This window comes from Podarcis filfolensis, assembly GCF_964270895.1.
Source record: "Podarcis filfolensis genome assembly, chromosome: 8".
NCBI lineage: Eukaryota > Metazoa > Chordata > Lepidosauria > Squamata > Lacertidae > Podarcis > Podarcis filfolensis.
Window position 1 is genome coordinate 49,699,217 of NC_139611.1, and position 21,681 is coordinate 49,720,897.

At 43.9% G+C, this 21,681-nt stretch overlaps 2 protein-coding genes across 2 annotated transcripts in view; both read right to left on the reverse strand.

Annotated features, from left to right (window-relative positions):
• Positions 1 to 4,779: 4,779 nt before the first annotated feature.
• Positions 4,780 to 13,821, reverse strand: GCSH (glycine cleavage system protein H). The gene is made up of 5 exons (XM_083629835.1): positions 13,382 to 13,821; positions 9,469 to 9,548; positions 7,105 to 7,168; positions 6,053 to 6,184; positions 4,780 to 5,489 (listed from the first exon to the last, which is right to left on the reverse strand). The coding sequence occupies exons 1-5, from the start codon at positions 13,593 to 13,595 to the stop codon at positions 5,392 to 5,394; spliced, it is 588 nt and encodes a 195-aa protein (XP_083485961.1). The 5' UTR covers positions 13,596 to 13,821; the 3' UTR covers positions 4,780 to 5,391.
• A 1,366-nt stretch (positions 13,822 to 15,187) lies between these two features.
• The window catches only part of LOC310769977 (polycystin-1-like protein 2), a 47,199-nt gene continuing 40,705 nt past the window's right edge, over positions 15,188 to 21,681 (reverse strand). Inside the window, exons 39-43 of the mRNA XM_083629816.1 lie at positions 20,488 to 20,648; positions 19,045 to 19,255; positions 18,289 to 18,390; positions 16,790 to 16,921; positions 15,188 to 15,604 (exon numbers count right to left, since the gene is read on the reverse strand). Coding sequence (XP_083485942.1) covers positions 15,476 to 15,604; positions 16,790 to 16,921; positions 18,289 to 18,390; positions 19,045 to 19,255; positions 20,488 to 20,648 — 735 coding nt within the window. The 3' untranslated portion in view covers positions 15,188 to 15,475. The remainder of the gene's footprint in view (positions 15,605 to 16,789; positions 16,922 to 18,288; positions 18,391 to 19,044; positions 19,256 to 20,487; positions 20,649 to 21,681) is intronic.

A 21,681-nucleotide genomic window follows, 5' to 3' on the forward strand; every position in this document is an offset into this window, starting at 1 on the left:
TTCCAATACGGCAAGCAAGCTAACATAACACAGCGGCAAATGGACTCCCAGATCGAAACACACAGCATGAAGTTCCTTGATCGTTGGGTTGCTACTTTAGCTGCTCAGAATAAGGACATCAGCACAGCCATATGACTAAATCATATGAATCTGTTGCTAAATACACCATCCAAGCTTAGCGTGGGCAGAAGGCAGAGTCTGCTGGTAGATGGCTGGATGATAGATTGGCAATTTTTTCCTCATTCTGTCAAAATACTAGAATTTGGGGCCATTCAACGAAGCTCATTGTGGAAGATTCGGGACAGTACTGTAAAATGGCTTTTCCCGCATGCTGCATAGTTAAAACTCTTTGTTCCTAAAGAGGATCAGGACAAATTCAGAGGGCAAGGCTTTCAATGGCTACTAGTCATGATGGCTATGTTGAACCTCCATGATATGCCTCTATCTACCAGTGGCTGGGAGTTGCAGTCTGGTCCTGTCTGCAGGCTTCCCTTGGGCATCTGGTTGGCCACTGTGAGAGCTGAACTAGATAGGCCTCTTTTGGGGGAACACACTGCCCTGCATGCCATCTCAGTGTGCTAATGGTTGATGGGCAACTTAAAGGCCCCTCCTGCTCTCCCTTCTTAGGCTTCCTTAGCTTTAAACCAGACTTGGAGTGGACAATCCTTTAAACAGAGAATGCCTTTTTGTAGAAGACTGTCCTCTGACACACGGTCACCCTACCCATTTGCTCCTTCACCCTCATTTCTTGATAGCAGTGGAGTGCTGGATACCTGGATTGGATATATCTTTCTTTAAGCTGTTGCCTGTGTTAAAAAGAAAGGCGCAAGCACACACCATGGCTGTTCTTGAATGTTCTCCCTAGGAAGCAGCTTGGAAATAACAGCTTGTCGGTTGTGCCTGTTATTTTCCCAGCAGGCTGCACCAAGTGTTTTGCAGCCGACTGATTGAAAATTAAGGTTATCAAAGGAAAGATACGTCCTTCCTCAAAGGACTTTATTCAGACTATGTACTAGGCCACAGCATACTGCTGGGTGGGGGTACATAGGAAACTCTCTTATACAGAGCCAGAGCATTGGTCAAGCTAGCTCAGTATTGTCTACACTGACCTGCAGCTGATCTTCCAGAGTTTTAGGCAGGAGTATCTCCAAGCACCACCTGGAGATGCCAGGGACTCGAATCTGTCAAACAGTATCATCATAATATAGCCTTCTGCTATAATCCACTATTAAAACACAGTAAGATCAACAGACCTATGTATACATGTTAACCGTGTTGTATTCTGGTTTATGTTCCTTAGGAAAGCGCATTCGTCTGCTCTTGTGCTTCTGCGCACAAACCTGTTGCTTGGCAAAGCACCATCTCCCTCTACTGGAGGGAGTGCGGCATGCACTTTTTAAAAATCCATGATTTATTAGGGTTTTCACATGATCATCTTCCAACCTCACACTTTTTCTTTTTTTAAGCTGCAGTATTTTCATCTCTGTTATTCATTTGTTTAGCATACTATTACAATGTTCAGTTACGTACATTCAGATAAGGATTAGGATAAGTAAGTATTAATGTTCTGCTGTAGTCCTAGATTAGCAATCCATTAAGTTGGGGAAGTTTCCATCCCTGCCTTGTGCTTCCCACTGCTTCTAATTTGTGGCTGTTACTCAGTGAAGAGTTCCAAAAATGCATTCCAAATGTCTCGGAACCTTGACTGTATGGAGTAGAATTGTCTCATGGGTGACTAGTTGCAGGGGGTCTTGAGCCCAGTTTCTGGTACTTGGTGCCATGTGCTGGCAGATGCTAGTGGGACACTCTGACCTTGACTTCCTGTGCTTGCCATCACAAATATTTCAAAGGGCAATGGAAGCAAAGGGTCAAAGCACTGGAATGTGTTAAGCAAACCTCAGTGTGTCTTTCAAGGTTTTAGGCTGCAGACCATAATGTTCACCTACTTGATCACATATCCTTTTCAGTGCACTATTTTTATTTATGCTGATGGGAGTTGGAGACTAAAAACATCTGGAAGGCCACAGGTTCCCCTATCTCTGCACTGAACCGATGTGCTTACACAAGGTCCTCTATCATAGATGGGCAATTTTTGACAAATTATTAGATTAATACAGTATCTAAAACCAGTGCTCCCACATGTTCAACTGGCAGGTTCCCAACTGCATGGATAGAGCCCAGTGTGTGTATAGCTACATGCAGGGGTCCCCGTTAGGAAATTCTAATGAATGCACATCCAGGACACCCCTCCTGTGTCCACTTCACAGGACATCAGAAAAGGGCTCACACATCTGAACAAGAAATAGGCCAGAGGTAACTAACCTGTGGCCCTCCACGTTTCATCCTGCTGGGTGGAGATGAAACATTCCCTAAATCCTCTCTCTCGAGTGCAGCCTCCTGTGGGCCTCAGGGCAGCCTGAAATTGATGGGGCAACCTGCCTGCCTTTCTGCCAACATTCCTATCCCTTACAACATTTGCAGCGAGTGAATGACCCGCTCAAAGTCACTGACAGGAGCAATCATCTCAGCCTCTCGCAAGAGGTATGTTTAGACATCACTTCAAACGGTCTGTGAGAACTGGAGCCAGGTTTGAGGGAGACCTGGAAAAATTGTTGGGACATCCCATTTATTAATGTATGGAGGGGGGAAGAGTTAGGATTTACCAAAAATTGCTCTAGGAGTGCCTATCCCATTCCTGTCCCACTCACTAATGCTTCTTGGGCATTTTTGAATTTCTCTGCAATGGGTTTAATTACTTCAAAGCCTCTGTGGGCATTTTTGCTCTTATTGTTCTTTGAGCATAAACTTAATGAAGACATCAACCTAGTGTGTGGCAGCAGTGAAAAAGGCAACATTAGGGATCATTACTGAAAGGGACTGAAAATAAAATCCCATACCCTGTATCACAGAGTTTTCCAAACTGTGTGTGACAACTTGTTAAGTGGGTCAGCTGCAGTGTTTATGTCTGTCACATGAATGCTCCCCCCAGTCCTCCCAGGGCTGGAAAGGGGTTAGGTTTTTTTTGGGGGGGGGGTAGAATTTATATACCACCCTATACCCAGGGGTCTCAGGGCGGTTCACAGTTTAACCTCCTGTTTGCTAGTAAAACTGAATTACTGTGTCGTGAAATGATGCATGTCTAAAAGTGTCACCAACATGAAGTTTGGAAAGCTCTGCTGTATCATAATGCAATTATACTAATCTGCCTGTGGTGCAGTCACACTGGGCAGAGCCCAGGTCCCCATACCTGAAAAAGGCTGCTGTAGATCTGGAAAAGGTTCAGAAAACAACAGTGGAAATGATTCCAGAGGTTGGAGCAACTCCCCCTTTGATGAAATGTTACAGCACTGGAGGCTTTTTAGTTTAGAAAAATGGCAAGTAAGGAAGGACATGATAGAGGAGTAGAGAATTAGGCATGGCATGGAGAATGTGATTCTTTCCCATAATACTAGGGTCACCTAGTGAAGATGCAGGGCAGACCAAAGGAAGTGCTTCTTCACACTGCATAGTTAAAACTCTGGAACTGGCTACAAGTAGTAGTGATAGCCACCAGGTGGATGCCTTTAAGGGGAGGGGGTTGATAACACAGGAGTCCACCCATTCTTTCCTTTTTCTTAATGTCACTGAGGAAGAACAAAAATCCATGCATCAACCCCACTTTTCCATCTGCAGAGCTGATGTGCCAAGGAAAGATGAGCAAGTGTGGTATAGTAGTTAAGAGTGTCAGATTGGGAACTGAGAGACCTGGGTTCAAATCCCCACTTGGCCATGAAGCTCACTGGGCAACCTTGGGCCAGTCACTGCTCTTAGCCTATCCAACTTCCGAAGGTTGTTGTGGGGATTAAATGTGGAGGGGAAGAACCATGCATACCATCTTGAGAAAAAGGTGAGATATAAATACAGTAAGTAAATAAAATCATAAATAAGAATACACTGAGGGAAATGAAAAACTGTTTCATCTGTTCCCAGACTTCAGAAAGCAGTTTTTCTTGCTGTGTTCTTTACCCTGGACTGGTGCTAAGCCAAGTCTGCTGCCCAAGAAATTCAAGAGACGTATCCAAAAATCCCTCGCATTGTCAGAGGTGGGTAGGCACAATCTGAAGGATCCCCGGGCACATGCCTCAGATCACATGCTGCTTTATCAGTGCCATTAACACAGCTGATACCCCCAAGCAGTTGGAGTTCTATTCATTACGGATTGACTGCCTGGCCCTTATCTTCACTGCATCTTTGTCAAGGAAAATGCTTTCAACAACAGTTATTAAAAACGTAACTACAGTGGTACCTCGGGTTACATATGCTTCAGGTTACAGACTCAGCTAACCCAGAAATATTACCTCAGGTTAAGAACTTTGCTTCAGGATGAGAACAGAAATCATGCTCCAGCAGCGCGGCAGCAGCAGGAGGCCCCACTAGCTAAAGTGGTGCTTCAGGTTAAGAACAGTTTCAGGTTAAGTACGGACCTCCGGAACGAATTAAGTACTTAACCTGAGGTACCACTGTACTACGGATTATTAGACTTATCTTTGACTGCCATTTAACTCCACCACAGGCTGCACATTGACGTTTTCAGTTCCCCAGATAACCTAACCCAGCTCATTTGACCGTTTCAAAACATTGCTTAGAATTTGTAGGGCAGACACGCCAATCAGCCAAATGCATTACACTGCAGATTGATCCTGCACATTCCAAAATGCCACCTGAAAGCTCATCATTTAAATATTAACCCTAGAGAGGCTACTGTAGAACACACACAAAAAGAACAGCAAACACACTTGGTAAAGTCAGGATTTTTTATTAACTTCTGTTATCTGTTCCAAGGCAAAGCAGGGAGCCTTATCTGCAGAGGATGGCCACACCTCCACAGTTTCGCTTAAAAAGGTGAAATCTGGTTCTGCTCTAGTCACCTGGAACCTTCACTAATTCTGAAGGCAGCAATGCAGCCTTAATATTACAAAACGTGATTGAAAGCAGACTGCCGTCTTGGGGAGGGAATAAAACCCGTGGAGCTGAGAAGCACAGTTTGTGCTGCGAAATTAAGGCTGTTACAGTTCTACTTTATCAATGCTTAGGTTTATTTTAGGAACAAAGGTTATTCTACTCCAGATGTAATTATGAACTTCAAACTCTTGACATCCTATAATTACATTTATTTGACTAAAAAACAATACATGTACTAGAAGTGAAGATAGACACGCCACCCCAAATGAAAATGTTTTGACTTGCAGTCACTTGTGGGCATAGATCAGCACAATTTGAATCAAAGGCAGCATATTTTCCTTGAAAATTTCCTGGATAAGCTGCTCAGAGTTGAACCTTCTGTACACCACTAATTTAGGACAATCTACAGTGAAGAAAATGGTCTGCATTGGTTTACTGTTAACATTTGGATCACTCCTCAATAGATTTTATGTATTTTTCATATGCATCTTCACTCATGAGTTCATCAAATTCTGAAGGGTTATCCACAGTCATCTTGATAAGCCAACCTATGAGCATAAAAGCAACTCAATTAGAAGCAGCAGCAGCACACACAACTCCTTGGAGCTCTAGTAAAATGATGGCTCTTGACCATAGCAATTTCCATTCATGTCAACAAGCATAAAAGTCTCATAGGAAATAGGTAACTTTTCACTAGTTGAAGATGAGAATACATATATAAGCCATTCCATTCGTGACTACAGGAGAAAAGGAGATAGATGGAACTGCAGGGCCTCTCTGCTGAAATATCAGCAACTCTTGGCTCTCCCTTTCCTTGCAATCTTTTCAGAATGGTCATTAAAAGAACTCTGGACCTAAGAAATAGTGCTGAGTTTGCTTTGCGCCTCCTCTCTCCCTGTCCCTTTTCCGTCAGCCTGAGAGTAGGGATTACCTTATCACTGATATTTATAAAATGCTTTGTGAGCATTTTTCAGCCGATGAATGGGATAAAAATGCTTTCAAATAAACCTCACTGCTGCATGCACAAGACAATACAAAATGAGTCCCACTGTTATCCTTCCAACTCAATGATGGTGGAAACACTTTTGCAAAGTTAAAATGCCTCCCTTACCATCTTGGTAGCAAGATTTGTTGACAAGTCCTGGATTATCAGCAAGGGCAGTGTTGATTTCCGTTACTTCTCCTGTGAGGGGGGAATAGAGTTCACTAGCAGCCTTCACACTTTCCAAAGCACCAAATTCATCTGAAATACAGAATTGAAGAGAGCAAAGCATTTAATTTAGAAACCGAATTAACTGGGCTTCGAGGAAGTTGAGAGCTACTTTGCGCTGCCACAAGAATTTTCTAAAGCTAGGGAGCTCCAGTGTTGAAAGATTAGGAATTCAGGTAAATCCAGGCTCAAGTTCAGCCTAGGTGGTGTACACCTTTACTCTGCATCCAGTGCACTCCCTATATGAAGCTGTGTACACATAGCGTTAGCTATGATCCTGTAGTTTCTTGAGAAATATTGCATTTTGATGTGTTTTCCCCCAAGCCAGCTTTAATCCGATTAGAAAAACATAAGCAATAAGAAAACATCCACATCGCTTCTCCATCCTTTAGTGCAGACAGACAGCAGGCCACCTGGCAACACATCCAACTGTACCGATGTGTGCAATGATGTCCAAATGTGGTTTGAAATGCAGCAGGAAAGAAACAACGCTACTTTGTTTTAAAGCCGGTATAATGTGTACACAACATTAGAGAGGAAAAACTATGTTTCCTCTCCCTCTTTACAAGAGTGGAGGCTATGAAAAGGAGAAGGCTTAGATCTCAGTGGGTGCACAATTAGATCTCCTTACGTAAGCAACTCCAAAGATGCAGTTTCCAACAACAGGACCCCACCCACCCCACCCCAATTCCACATGACCAACTTTCCAAAGTAATGATCTCTTAAAAGTTGCTTGTGCCATAACACTGGAGGTGGGGAAACAGAAGGAGCCTTCTATTCAAAGTCCTTAAACACACACAAACAACTCAGTATGCTCAAGCTGTTGAAAAATACCTAAATTAGCCTTTGGGGTTCTAATCCAAGAAAGCCGCTACCATTTAAATCAAAATGCATTGCTTTCTGCCAATGTTGCAAAGTGTTAAAAGTGCCAAAAAGTAAAGAAAATCACTTACCCTGTTTGTTCAGCTTTGTTCCAATTTCTGGAAGACTACAATAAACAACGTCTCCTAGTGCTTCCTGAAACAAAAACATTCAGACATCAGCAAAAATTGTTAACTGAGAAAGCTATCAAAAAGTTGGAATCCCACCCCCCGCCTTCCTCCTGGCAAGAATTTAAGCAAGGAACAAATGCACCACGTTATAATCCACACACTCCAGAAGCTGGTGGCACTATTCCTATTGCAGTTCCCAAAAACCACATCAAACATGGGCTGCAAACCTTCCCACACCTGTCTCTGAATACGCTTTAGTCTGGCAAATGAACTGTATCACAAACAAGTCATAAACATGACTGATTTCTCAAGGATAATATAACTGGCTTCTCATACACAGCAAAGTCAAACTGGAGGGTGATGAATGAAGAGAGAAGCAGCTGTAGAGTCTCTCAGCCACACCAGCTTAGGAGCACCTGAGACACACAAAGACCCATGTTACCACCATCCAGCCACTTACAGCTGTTGTTAGGGATGGACCAGGCCCCCTTTCCCAGACCACCTTTGTGTGTGCATTGTATTGCAGCAATGGCTCCAACTTCCCTCTTGTAATGCAACAAGGAGAGCAACACTGGCTGCTGATTTTGCCACCGGGCCTGCTTCAAGGATCTTGTGTTAATTTACAAAGCGCTTACGCAACTTGGGCCCAAGGTACCTTAGGGACCGCCTGATCCCTTGTACTCCGCCTTCATCCCTGAAACCCTCTGATCATAGAATTGTAGAGTGGGAAGGGACCCTGAGGATCAGGTCTCCCCCATCTGCTTTGTGGAACTGCCAACCTGTAGAGGTTCAGCCAGAACCGTCCCCTCCTTCAGATATCTTCCGAAAACTGCACTGTTCAGACAGGCCTTTACTGTAAGAATTTTTGTTTAAGCCAACCAGCATCTACTGACTTTTAAATGTTTTATAGAGAGCTAGAGACGGATTTTATTTAACCTGTTGCAAATTTCCTTGTTAGGCTGTGAATTATAAATGTTCAAGAAAACAAACAAACAAACAAATAATAGGTTGTGCACCAGGCATATCTAGGTTTAGATAAGCAAGAGCAATGAAATACCACAAGATCTGTGGATGGTTTAAACATGGCCATAACTTTACTGGTTACGGTATCTCTGGCTTTGGCATAGCTTGCCCTCCAGCTGTTATGGACTACAACTCCCAAGAGCCCCAACCACGGGTATAGTCCAAAACAGCTGGAGGGCACAAAATTGGCAAAGGTAGGCATAGGGCAAGGATCTGCCTATGTGGCAGTCTGTCTGCTGGTTAGGGATGGGTGAATCCATCAATTTTCTCTCAGTTTTTCTGAAATTTAGCACTCCACATTTTTATATCAGTTTGCAATTTTAAAAAAAGCCCTCATGAAAATTAATCAGCATTTTAGCACAAATTCCCCCTAATTTCTGTATACTATTTTTTCTAATCTACATGTTTTTGCAAAGCAATATTCCCTAATATGATGCATTTTCTATGCTATTTTCACCAATACAACACGTCTAATTATGCACGCTTTGCCCTAATATATGCATTTCTGTACACGTTTTTTGACACAATAAAATTTGGCCATGTGCTTTTGGGCGATGAGGAAAGCCTTTTCAAACAGCTGCTCTTTATTTTTACAGATGAGGAATGGAGAAACTTTTCAAGGATGCCATGAGAAAGCTCTGCTCTGGGTCTTGCGCAAGTTGCGACCAGCCAAGCTGGATGCAGACCAAATGACACTTGCAGTCCCAATTTCATTTAAGAAATTACATAGTTCCTATGCAGAGAGCAAAGGTTCAGGTGCTATCCATCACCACCACCACTGCAAATGAGGCAATAAATATATAAGCAGGGCAATAAACATTTCTATTTCTTAGGCTCCAGCACACACACAGCCATTTTGTTGTTGTTCTGTCTGCAAAATCATAGACCCTACTGAAATATTTAGGTGCATAGGGAACTAACCAAGCACCTGGGGATTTTCCAACTCCTATTACAAGGACGCATTCAGCCCTATAAACACATGCATTAAAAAGTATTATCAACAATTAAACAAACAAAAAGCAAAAAATGCTTTGAGCCAAGGTTCCCATTGAGTCCTAAGTGTAAGATACAGAGCCAAACTGCTGAAGGGAGGAGAGGATGGTTTAAAGTGGCCAATAATGTTGGAGTTCCAAGTCTACAATTTGGCTCTACATGCAGAATAGGCAATAAAGGAGCCAAAGACCAAGGCCAACAGAAAAGGCTGATAGATGTCAATTTTGTAGCACAAAGCTGAGAGAGAGAGAGAGAGAGAGAGAGAGAGAGAGAGAGAGAGAGAGAGAGAGAGAGAGAAAGAAGCAGTACCTGTGCAAAGTTGCTGATTCCTACGGTTCCAATACTGTTTTCAACTGTTATCCATTCATGCTTGTCTGTGAATCGACGGGCTGAATGAAGAAAACAGAACATTTTAACACACCTTGCTTTCTCTAAACCTTTTTTTTTTTGCCTCAAGGTTGTACCTTAAAAAGTGTCAACATAAAAAAGCACTTGATTTCCTAGTTCCAAGAAGTTTGCAAGCAGGAATTAGAAAAAGGTAGCCTGCTTTCCTATTTCAAGTACAAAAAAAATACGACTCCCAAATCCAAGATGTAAATCAATTTCATTCATTCATTCACCATTACATTTATATCCAACCTTTCCTCCACGAAGGTAAAGGTGGTTTTATACCTAGTTCTTTCACCTCCATTTTATATTCACATCAACTCTGTGAGGTAGACTGGGCTGAGAGACTGTGACTGGCCCAAGGTAACTCAAGGAGCTTCATGGTAAAGGGGGGACTAGAACCCAGGTCTCCCAGGTCTTAGTCTGGTATAGAGGCACATCTCCCTTTCAACTGTTCCAATTTCAGAGGAGGAAATTGCACAGCAGTGTTCAGAGTGGATGAGTCTTTTTACATGGGGCATAACTAAAAGATCCAACTTCCTGAGCCATCCCAATCTGCAGTCTGAATTGGTAGTCTTAGAAACAATTTGCTGCACACCACATATTATTTCTGCAGTGGTGATTTTTATTATTATTCAGGGCTAACACACCAGAAGTCCTAAGGAGTGAAGCTCCTTTGGATAATGTCCATCTATGAATTACGTTTGCACTTCCCTGCAGTTAATTAAAACCAGCGAGAAAAGCTGGGATTCCAGTCAACACACCACAGTCAAATATCATAAAATAGCCCACGGTGCTATAAATCTGTGGGATGCCTGGACTCCCCTTCTAATTCTGGTCCCCCTTTCTAAATCTGGGGTGCCAAACATTGAATTTAGCCTGTTAAAAAAGCCATGTTTAAAAAAAGCCAGGCTGCTTTCCTGATGAAGTAATTGCCTAGAGAGATGGACCATTAGAAGACCACAAAGAAATGGTTGATCAAAGAGGCTATTCACAGAGACTCTCTGGGCAGGAAAACAAATGGGAAAATCCCCTCCTGAGGTGAGAGTGAGTTAGCAGAGACAAAAGCCCAGTTTCAGAAGGGAGGGGCACAACTGCGGTGGGCTAGCGGTTTGGCAAGCAGGAAAGTAGAGGCCAAGTCAAATGTTTGCTGGCAGTTTTTGGATCCAACATGGCAGCCGTGAGAGGAACAGGAGAGCTGCTACTGCCCCTATGAGAGAAGCAAGAGACCCCCTTGGAGTGTAATGCTGTGAACTTCCTCTATCTAGACTCAGGTTGTAAATACATGTAAATAAACCATATATGATCAAGATGCCACAGTCTCTTCTGCACCTCATTGTCCCAAAGGAAACACAGACCTTGGGCAAGCATGCCTAGTACCCTTGAAATCTCACACCACTCGCACTCCTTTGCCCAATCTTGTGTGATTATAAAGCTGTGCCTCCCCTCCCGGGACCCTCTCCCCAAATCTTTCTCCCCCTTTTTCTCCACCATGAGCAAGCACAACTTAGTGGTCCCACCAATATGCATACACCACTTGAAATAAGTTCTGCAGCACAATCTACCATTCAAGTGAATGAAGCCTTGCAGCACTTAAAATAATACAGGGATGGCAGGGCCTTTTTCGGCCCAAGGGCTGCACTGCCTTGTGGGCAACCTTCCAACTGGGTACAAAAGCAAAAGTGGTGTGGGCAATGGATGCAACTCTTACCTTTGTACAGTAGGCTACATTCCAGGCACATAAACACCCCTGCTCCGTCCAGGCAAGCAATAGGAATTATCAGAGTTCAAGGACACATTACAAGCAGGTAATAGTACAGAGCAGGGCTTGTGCAGGATGCGGCCTAGGGAAGGGGTGTAGCCTGGAAAGAGTCCTGAAAGCCATACAGAGAGGCATAGAGGGTCGCATTCAGCCACCTGGGCCTGAGGTAACATTAACAGTAAAATCTCATGACCCTAATTCCATATGCCTGCTGCAAAAAACCAAAAAAAACCCTCCATCCCCATCTTGCAGAATTTAATCTGAGAAAAAATGAGGGTGCATAGGGAATGACAAGCAATGCAATAAATTACTATGCCGCACAGCAACACAAGACCCAGTCCAAAGAGTCAGATCCAATCAGAGTGGGTGTGTCACTGGATATGAATGGCAAACTAAGCAAATGCTGCAATAAAATTAACCCTGTACGGACAACAGTGCTTCCATGGATGTTTATTAACATTTATGGGGTAATGAAGGAATGCAACCTCTATTCTTTGATTAGGTCTTGGGCATGCAGGAAGCATGATTCGAATCCTGCAAAAATGTAGGGTAAAGACTGCATAAAGTCAGCCTATGAGCCAATAACAGCACAAACTCTGTACTGCACACAAGACAGATTTTAAGTTTGAACACCCATAGCTGGGTCAAGAAGAAGAAGAGTTTGGATTTGATATCCCGCTTTATCACTACCCGAAGGAGTCTCAAAGCGGCTAACATTCTCCTTTCCCTTCCTCCCCCACAACAAACACTCTGTGAGGTGAGTGGGGCTGAGAGACTTCAGAGAAGTGTGACTGGCCCAAGGTCACCCAGCAGCTGCATGTGGAGGAGCGGAGACGCGAACCCGGTTCCCCAGATTACGAATCTACTGCTCTTAACCACTACACCACACTGGCTCTCAACCAAAGCAATCCCTTCCCTCCTGTCTCGAGAGGTTAAATATCCCAAAATCTCATAAGTTTTGCACAATTAAATCCTAGGCATGTTACTCAGAAATGAGTCCCACTGTGTTCAACAGTGCTTACTCCCAATAAATGTGCTCAGGATTGCAGTACTGAAAAGCTCCATCCTAACTTTGTCTACTCAAAAGAAAGTCCTATTGAACTCAATGGGGCTCACACCCAGGTGTGTTTAGGACTGCAGTTTTTGAGGCTCTGTACACATTTAACTGAGGGACGCGGGTGGCGCTGTGGGTTAAACCACAAAGCCTAGGACTTGCCGATCAGAAGGTCAGTGGTTTGAATCCCCGCGATGGGGTGAGCTCCCGTTGCTTGGTTCCTGCTCCTGCCAACCTAGCAGTTTGAAAGCACGTCAAAGTGCAAGTAGATAAATAGGTACCACTCTGGCGGGAAGGTAAACGGTGTTTCCGTGCGCTGCTCTGGTTCTCCAGAAGCGGCTTAGTCATGCTGGCCACATGACCTGGAAGCTGTACGCCGGCTCCCTCGGCCAGTAAAGCGAGATGAGCACCGCAATCCCAGCGTCGGTCACAACTGGACCTAATGGTCAGGGGTCCCTTTACCTTTACTTACACATTTAACTCATATCCCCCTACCCCCCAAAAAAAGAACTTCAGCAACTGTAGTTTGTTAAGGGTGCTGGGAATTGTAGCTCTGTTCAAACTGCAGTTCCCAGGATTCATTGGGGACAGGGGATGTGCTTTAAATGCATGGTGTGTAGCAGCAAACAAACTGCAAATCTATGACCGGCTGCTGGGGGTATAAGCCACTTTGAACTCAAGTGAGGTAAACTCGCATAAGTTTGGGCTGCCCAGCTGCACTCTTAGGCACGCTTACTTGGGAGTAAGCCGCCTCTTGATTCTCAGGGGCTTCCTTCTGAGAAAGGCACGCGCAGGCTTGGGTTGCAAAGCAGCAGCAGCAGCACCCCCTCCCTCCACCCAACGAGAGCGACTGAAGCTCCTCCGCCGCTCCCATTCAGTGCAAAGGCTTCCTTGCGCAGGAGTGCTTGCCTCCGGATCGGGCCCCTTGCACTGCACCCTCCGCCGCCCACTTCTCCGCCCCGTGACCCCACGGCGCCCATTCATCCCTCTCGCTTCCTCTCCTCCCCGCCGCGACTCACCGGCGAGCAGCAACGCGGGGCTGGTGCTGAGCCTCCGAGCCGGGGCGGCCTGGCTGCTGCTGCTATTGGCCCAGGCGGCCTGGGAGCAGCCGACTAAGGCGCGACGGGGCCTGGCCAAGCCGGCTGCACAAGGAGCAGCGGCGGCGGCGGCGGCAGAAGCCGTGCCAGGCCCAACCCGCCGCAGCGCTCGCAAGGCCGCCAGTGCCGCTGCCATGGCGGGGCCGCTGCACAGAGACGCGGCCGGGGCCAGAGGGGACAAGCCGGCGAGGGAGGCGGTGGCGGAGGACAAGGGGGAGGCGGGCCTTTCGGAAGGGGGCCTGGCTTGGCCTGGCCGGCGAGGAGGAGGAAGAGAGTGCGGAGGGGACGTGCGGGAAGGGGGTTGCCGCGGCAGCTGCTGCTTGCTTTATTTTACTTTAGGCATTTATTAACCGCCCATCGACCGTGTTCTCTGGGCGGCTTGCAAAAAAGAAAAAGTGGCGTGTTTTTTTTAAAAAAAGTAACAATAAAAAAATTAAGAGCAGTAGCATTTAGCACAAATCACCCCAGAAGGAAGAGCCAACACAAGCAGCTTGTCATCCGTCTAAAAGCTAGCTTCAAGCCATATAAACACTATTCTGACAAAACCTTAAGAGTTTTGTTTTTACTCTCGCCGGAAACAAGTTAGAGGAGTGCATCCCATAATAAGTGGAGGAGTGGTACTTTTTGCACTTCAGGAGCCTATCGTGACAAGCTTCATAGAGCCCTGTTCCCTCTAATGAGAGTCCCAAAATGCAGATAGCTGTGTGCCGAGGAGCAGTGTGGTGTAATAGTTAGAGTGTTGGGACTCCGAACTGGAGGACCAGGGTTCAAATCCCTCCTCAGCCTTGAAGCTCACTGGATGACCTTGGGCTACTCCATGTCTCTCAGCTTACCTGCATCACAGGTTTGCAGCGGAGGATAAAATGGGGAGGGGGAGAATCATGCACTTAAGGAAAGGTGAAATATAAATGTAATACATGAATAAATAACTAAAAGCATATAGCATAATGGCTAATTTATTAGGAGCAGCTAAAGTGCAATCTAATAATGCATTTTCCTGGGAGTAAACTACATTGCTTACTTCTGATTCCATAGGTTCAGCCATTAAAAACACGCACTTTAAATCTTCAGCCAGTTGAAATGCAAACTGTGTGTGCAATCAGTACATGTCCTAGCATTATTGTTTGTGTCTTCCTATGCTCTGTGGACACCACTTCCTCAGTTAATGTTTTAGGACGGAGGTGGGGAACCTTGGGCCCAAGGGCCAAACGTGGCTCTCTAGACCTCTCTAATGGCCCTCCCCAGGCCAAAGGCAACAATTCTCCCAGTTGTGAACCAGATGCCCCTGGGAAGCTGACCAGCAGGACATAAATGCAACAGTGCTCACCCCATCAACTGGTATTCAGAGCAGTACTGCCTCAGAGACTGGAAAGTGAAAGTAATCATTGTGGCTAATAGTCACTGGTAGCTTTATTCTCTTTGGATTTGTACAATTTTCTTAAAGCTATCTAAGTTGATGGCCGTCTCTACATCTTGTGGGGAGCAAATTCAACCATTTAATGATGTGCTGTGTAAAGAAGTATTATCTTTTGTCCTGAATATTCCAACATTCAGCTTTCTTGTATGGTCCCAAGTTCTAGTACTCAGAGAGGTTTCCTCCTCATCCATTTTCTCCACACCATGAATAATTTTATACATTTCCAAATAAAGCATTTTCTAAGAATAAATTATGAATTGAACTGGTAATGTTTTTTATAATTTGTTATAAACAATGAAGCTCAACCATGCTTTGGATTCTTAGCTTTTATTATACTACACTGTGGAATAAGTACAGAATAAAGCAGTATGCGTAATCAAGCAGGCATCAGCTCTATAGTTCTGTCAAGCACTCATTTTCACATCTATCAGTACAGAGTTAAGGCCAGTATCTTAAGTACAATTATTGGAGAGCACATCAAGACCTCAGTCAATGGAAGTAATCCTGCTGTCTGCCACAACATTTCACAAACATGGAAGCCACAATATCTAAAGGCAGCTGCAGCAGCTGTAAGTTGAAGTGGGTAAGAAGACCAGTTGTTAGTTGCTCATCACAGGTTCTTCTAGTTTCTTGTCAGAGGCTGGTTTATGGTCAGTTTTACATTTTATTCCAAGGAAGCTGCAAATTTTCTTCAGCATTAGGTCAACAATCTCTTCCTCTTCAGAAGCCTAGAAAGCACACAGAGACACACACAATACAGTTTGTATGAGTATAGATATAACAGTGAATTGCATCCTGGGCTTGTGTAGAATTTGTGGTGATGATGATAACTACAGGCAGGAAAAAGTAGAACACAAAACAGTCATGTTAAACATTGTAGTAGCACACTGCAGTACACTGTAGTGTGGCCAGGAGAATACTGTATGTGAATTTCCTTATGAGTGATCGTCAGCCAAACTAAACCTGCTGATTAATGTGCATGTGATTAGGCTGCAGACAGATACTGAAAATTACTGCCAAAAGAAAGGAAGACAAACAGGAAAATGTATTGGGGGGGGGGTTATTCTTAATTCTAGTTCATAGTTAGTAAGCTCAATCACAAGATGAGGTTTGGACAGCACACTGAGCCATACCGTGGCTTAGCTTAGTGCAGCAAGGAGTAAAAAGACTGGGGAGAAGCGAACTGGATTACTGTGTCATGTGAACCAGGCCAGGGCCCCACACTTAATGCTAACACCATGATTTAGTCTCATGGATGAGTTGTGGCGAGTCCTGCACAGTAGGCAGAGATCTACAGATGTTTGTTCTGTAAGAATTATCTGTTTGTTTTGTTGTATGAACCAGGAATCCTGGCTTTAAACAAACCAGTTACTTAAACAAACTAGCATCACAATCCACAGTTTGAAACTGGCTTGTTCTGAAATTTACCACAATTAGTTGTATTGCAGGTTTCCTGGTTCAAACAGGACAACATTCTTTGAAAGTAATGGGAGGAGTGGAAGGGGAGCAGGCAAGCCTGATGTCCATGTACAGTGGTACCTCGGGTTACAAACAAGTCAGGTTACAGACTCTGCTAACCCAGAAGTAGTACCTCAGGTTAAGAACTTTACTTCAGGATAAGAATAGAAATTGTGCGGCGGCAGCACAGCAGGAGCAGGAGGCCCCATTAGCTAAAGTGGTACCTCAGGTTAAGAACAGTTTCAGGTTAAGAACGGACCCCCGGAATGAATTAACTTCTTAACCAGAGGTACCACTGTATGTAGTACTAAACCATGGTTTAGTAGTGTTACATATGAACTCGGCCTGTGAAGGTCCTTGATTAGTGGGATCTCCCAGTATACCTATATATGTACAGACCAGGGCAGATGGCATCCTTAAATGTGGAAATTCACATATTATTTCTGTGGACAAACCTGATAATGTTTCTGTTCCTCACTGAAAGCGACAAGGATCACTGAAATGAAGAGATTCAACACCACAAATGTCATAAAAATGATGCAGGAGCCAATTAAGAAGGAGCCCAAGATGGGATTGTAGTCCAAGACCTGAAAGAGACATATATGTTACAAAAGGGATATTGTTATCTTCTTCAGGGAAGAGAACATTATTTTCAGGGACAGTACTTGTGAATTATTTAAACACTTCAGTTTGCTGGTGTCTTGTGTAAGCATCATGTTTGCCCAAATGCACTCTGCCTTAATACTGAAGAGAGTGTTTCTTTGTATATTTTGAGGATAAGTAATGCTTAAGATATGTGTTGCTTTTTTTATGTACAAGTTATACTACCGTACTTCAGTGGGAGCAGGGGGTAGCATTATGAAAAGTAAAAAAATGTGTTCCCTCTTGCCTCTCCCATTCCAGTGTATCATTGCCTGTGACTTTTGCTCCTCCTTTTCCACCACCCTCACCTGTCCAAAGGTCTCTTCCTGCTTAGTCAACTTTCGTCCTTTCTTCCCCTTTATACCCAGAACTGCTTTTCAAAACCCCAAAAGATTATTTCACCTTTATTGCTTTGCTCAAAACCTGCCTTTTCATGAAGCCTTTGGTAAACCACTTACAGTAGTCCCAATATCCATCCACAGCCTTTCCCAGCTTGTTGCCCTGATGTTTCAGACTCCCATAATTGCTGACCACCAGCCATGCTGGCTGGGGATGATGGGAGATCGGAATCAAACCAGGTTGAGGAAGGCTGTATTATCATAACTAGGGATGGGTGAATCTGTACATTTAATTTTCTCTCCGTTTCTCATTTTTCTCTTCCTAAGTTCAGTTCTCCACATTTCGCATTACAGTGGTACCTTGGGTTACAGGCACTTCAGTTTACAGACGCTTCAGGTTACAGACGCCGCTAACCCAGAAATAGTACCTTGGGTTAAGAACTTTGCTTCAGGATGAGAACAGAAATCGTGCAGCGGCGGCACAGCAGCAGGGGGAGGCCCCATTAGCTAAAGTGGTGCTTCAGGTTAAGAACAGTTTCAGGTTAAGAATGGACCTCCAGAACGAATTAAGTTCTTAACCCAAGGTACCACTGTAGTTTGCATTTTTTTGAAAAAAAAAGTCCTGAAAATTTACCAGCATTTTACTGCATTTCCCCCTATAATAGACACATGTTTATATGCAGTTTGTCCCTAATATACACATGTTTGCAAGGCAATGTTACCTAATATGATACATTTTTGAATGTTACTTTTGCTGATAGATGCATGGCCATGCACACTTTAGCCTAGCATTTGCTTTGTGTACAAATTTATTGGCTGGGGAACAGCATTGCAAAATATGGATAGTTTAAGATGGGGTTGGAAAAACTATGTGTGTGGATGGTGCTAAATAAATAAGACAACAGATATGTGGTTCATTTCATTTAATTCAACCTTAGTTACAAGGGAAAAAACCTCTGAAGGATAAACCATACCTCTTCATAGTTGAAGATTCCAAGCTGAAGACTGACCATTGTCTCCGCAGAATCAAACAGGGTCTTGTAAGAGTTCAACTTCCAGCCGTATATCAAGTTTGTCTGCAAATTATAAAAATGGGAGGAAAACAGTTTCTCACCCAAATCACAAGGCCAGTTAGCAAGTGACACAGATGACTGGGCAGACTAGGTTGTCCATAACACACATGGTTATTTTTCTGCTTAGACGCAGGGTGTATTGGAGCAGTTGGTGTCTCTTTACTGCAGAGATGAAGGTTTAGGTTAAAGCTGAGGTTGCAACTGAGAAATGAGCCCTGCTTGAAAACATTACTGTTGCTGCCAGTTGCTTTCACAAGCCCCCTGCGCTTTAGGCCTCAGCTTCTGCATATGTTAAAGCGCTCATACCGCTTTAAGAGTCATGACTTCCCCCCAAAAGAAACCACCTTTGGGTTGAAATTTGTTTCAAGCTGTTTTTAATGTTGTATTTTAAATGGCTGTAACCTGCTCTGGGACCTTAGGGTGACGAGTGTGTAGTAAGTTGAACTCATTGTCATCATCCTTGATATCTGGGGCTGATGGGAATTGTAGTCCAACAGCACCTGGAAGGTACCATATTGACTACATCTGTATAACAGACAGGACTCTAAAAAAAATATGAGCAAACTAATCCAAATTACAGAGGGTGGGGAGGGGGGGAGGGGAGAGAGAGAGAGCCAGCAAACCGATTGGGAATAGATGGAAGACATGGGTACTCACCGCTATGGAGTAGGCAAGGAACATGATTATAATCACAGTTGCAAATCCTGATATGTCCCCCCAGGCCCTCCTCAAGGTTGAGGTGATCATGTTCAGCTTTGGGTTCAGCCGCAGGAGATGCCAGAGTTTCACAGTGGCAAGAAGAACCAGAAAGGCAATCAGGTAGCCCAGAACTGCATCAACAGTTGCTGTCTGATTGAAGCTTGCAAACCTGAAGGAATATGGGAATCGTTATGACATAGTGGAGGCTATTCTGTTAGGGCACATGGAGCATGGCTCCACCAACCTTAGTTACCCTCCACCTACTTGCCTGCCTGCCTCTTCCCTTCCTTATAACCAGTCCTGGGGCTGTCTCTAGATGTCAGCTTCCTCCTCCTCTTTTGTCTCAGTGTTGCTTTTTAAAACTCACCAGGGAAGAGGATAATAATAATAATAATAATAATAATAATAATAATAATTGTTATTATTATTATTATTTATTTATTTATTTATACCTGTCCCATCTGGCTGGGTTTCCCCAGCCACTCTGGGCGGCTCCAACAGAATATTAAAAGCACAATAAAACATTAAACATTAAAAACTTCCCTAAACTAGAATTAGTTGGCACTGCCTGTCATTGACCTCCCTGCTCTCTGCTCTACCAGTCCCAGCCAGCACCGGTAATGAGGCAGTGTTGTGTAGAGGTTAGAGTGTCAGGCTGGGACTGAAGAGACCTACTGTAGGTTCAGATATTGGCTCAGCCACAAGGTTCACTGAAATTTTTGGAGCAAGTCTCTTTCTTTCTCAGCCTGATCTGCTTCACATGGCAGGTGAGAATCATGTTTGTCTCCTTGAGCTGCTTCTTGGAGGAAAGGTGGAGTTGGGCAAGCCAACCAATCCATTCTTTTCCAATTAAAACACGAGTCCTTAAAAATTGGACAGCTTCTCTCAGAGCAAAAACCTGGGAGCTGCACATCAATTGTATTTTATATAATCTTTATGGATGCAAGCAGTAGCTATTACAAAGTGGAAAAACCGCCTTCCAAAAAAAAAAGGTCTATGTGAATTTCATATGACCCATCCCATCCATTTTGAGCTTGCAGTTTTTAAAAAAAAACATCCACAAAATTATATAAAAAACTTGTATTTAAAAACTTTTTTCAAACAAAAAAATCTAAAGCCACATTTTTCTAAAGACCTTTTTCTGAAACCATACATTTTTATTTTAATACATTTTGGTACTCTTTAATGCCAAGGACTGTACTGCAGCATTTGAACAAGTGCCAAAATCAAAGGATAATTATATTTGGGAGATGCAAATCAGGTCAGTTTGCATTGGAATTCATAGACATCAAATTCCACAGAGGGCATTCCACAGATCACAAAGGCCGCTTAAAAATTCTTCCCTTTTCTACCCATGCTGGGATGGAGAGTTTGCAAAGTGGCAGGATGGGGAGCCCTTACTCATCCTTGTGCTCCTGATAGTAGCTGATGTCCCGCAAGCCCAAGATTGTCCGTCTTACAAACACCAACAGGGCGCTCCAGCTGATGGAAATGATGGCCAGTTCCAACAGGTTCCACTTGCTTCGGAAGTAATTCCATTTCAGAGCGCGCATGAGCTTTCCCTGCAGGAACAAGGTGTTCAGTTCCAAAGAATGCATTAAGTGATCGTTAGGGAGAAAGGCAGATTGTGTTGCTACAATGCAACCTCATTTCGATGACTAGCCAAGCATGACCTCATATCCAAGGAGCACACAGTCAGTTAAGTGAGAGAGCTGCTGGAATGCAGAGAGGGTTTCCAGCTTTTTCTGGCTGGCGGCTACCTCTGCTTTCTAACAGCTGCCTGACCTGCAGAGATTCAACATGGAAAAGAAGCTAAGGAAAACACTTCTGATGGCTAGCCTATTCCACAAGGAGCATTCTGCTCTGCAAACTGTTTGTTATCTATTCCCAACCATATTCATGATGCATGTGCAGAGATTTGGGGTGGCCTAAATTTTAAACGGCAAGTAGGAACTGTATGCAATTTCCTGGGTTAACATGGCTGCAACTAAAATCTTGCTGGAACCAAAAAAAGAAGGAAAAGGCACTAAATTTCTTCTAGATTCCACTTCTTCTTCCAAAAGTGGCTTTTACTTCATGTGAAAGATCACATAAAACGTGGAAATCAACAGTTATGGAAATGACAGGAAAATGGAGCAAAGTGCTGTCTGAATGCAGCCTTAGGTACTCCTTTACCTCCAATTATGTTCTGGAAATTTCATGCAAAAGAGAAACCCAATCAGTTTGTAGGACAGCATCCCAAAACTTCAGGGTGGTCACAAAAAGGACAGCTGTCTCATGACAAGTCTTTGGCTGCAGGCCTCTGCACACCTACCTGGACAAAGTCCCATAGAACTAAGTGTGGGACTTATTTCTGAGAAGACATCTATACAATTACACTGTCTGGGTTACTTAGTCTGTGCCTGCAAGGTGTGGCAGTTGACTGGCAGCAGGAGTTACAAGCACTATAATAATCAGGAAAACTTAAGTGTCAGGGCTGGTGGCAGCCAGGGCTGCTGATAGGATTCGCAAGCCCTGGAACATAAGTGACCAAACAATATGGGTGTCTGGTCTCCAGAATGCATGGGGGACCTGTGTATTCTTCAGATGTTGATG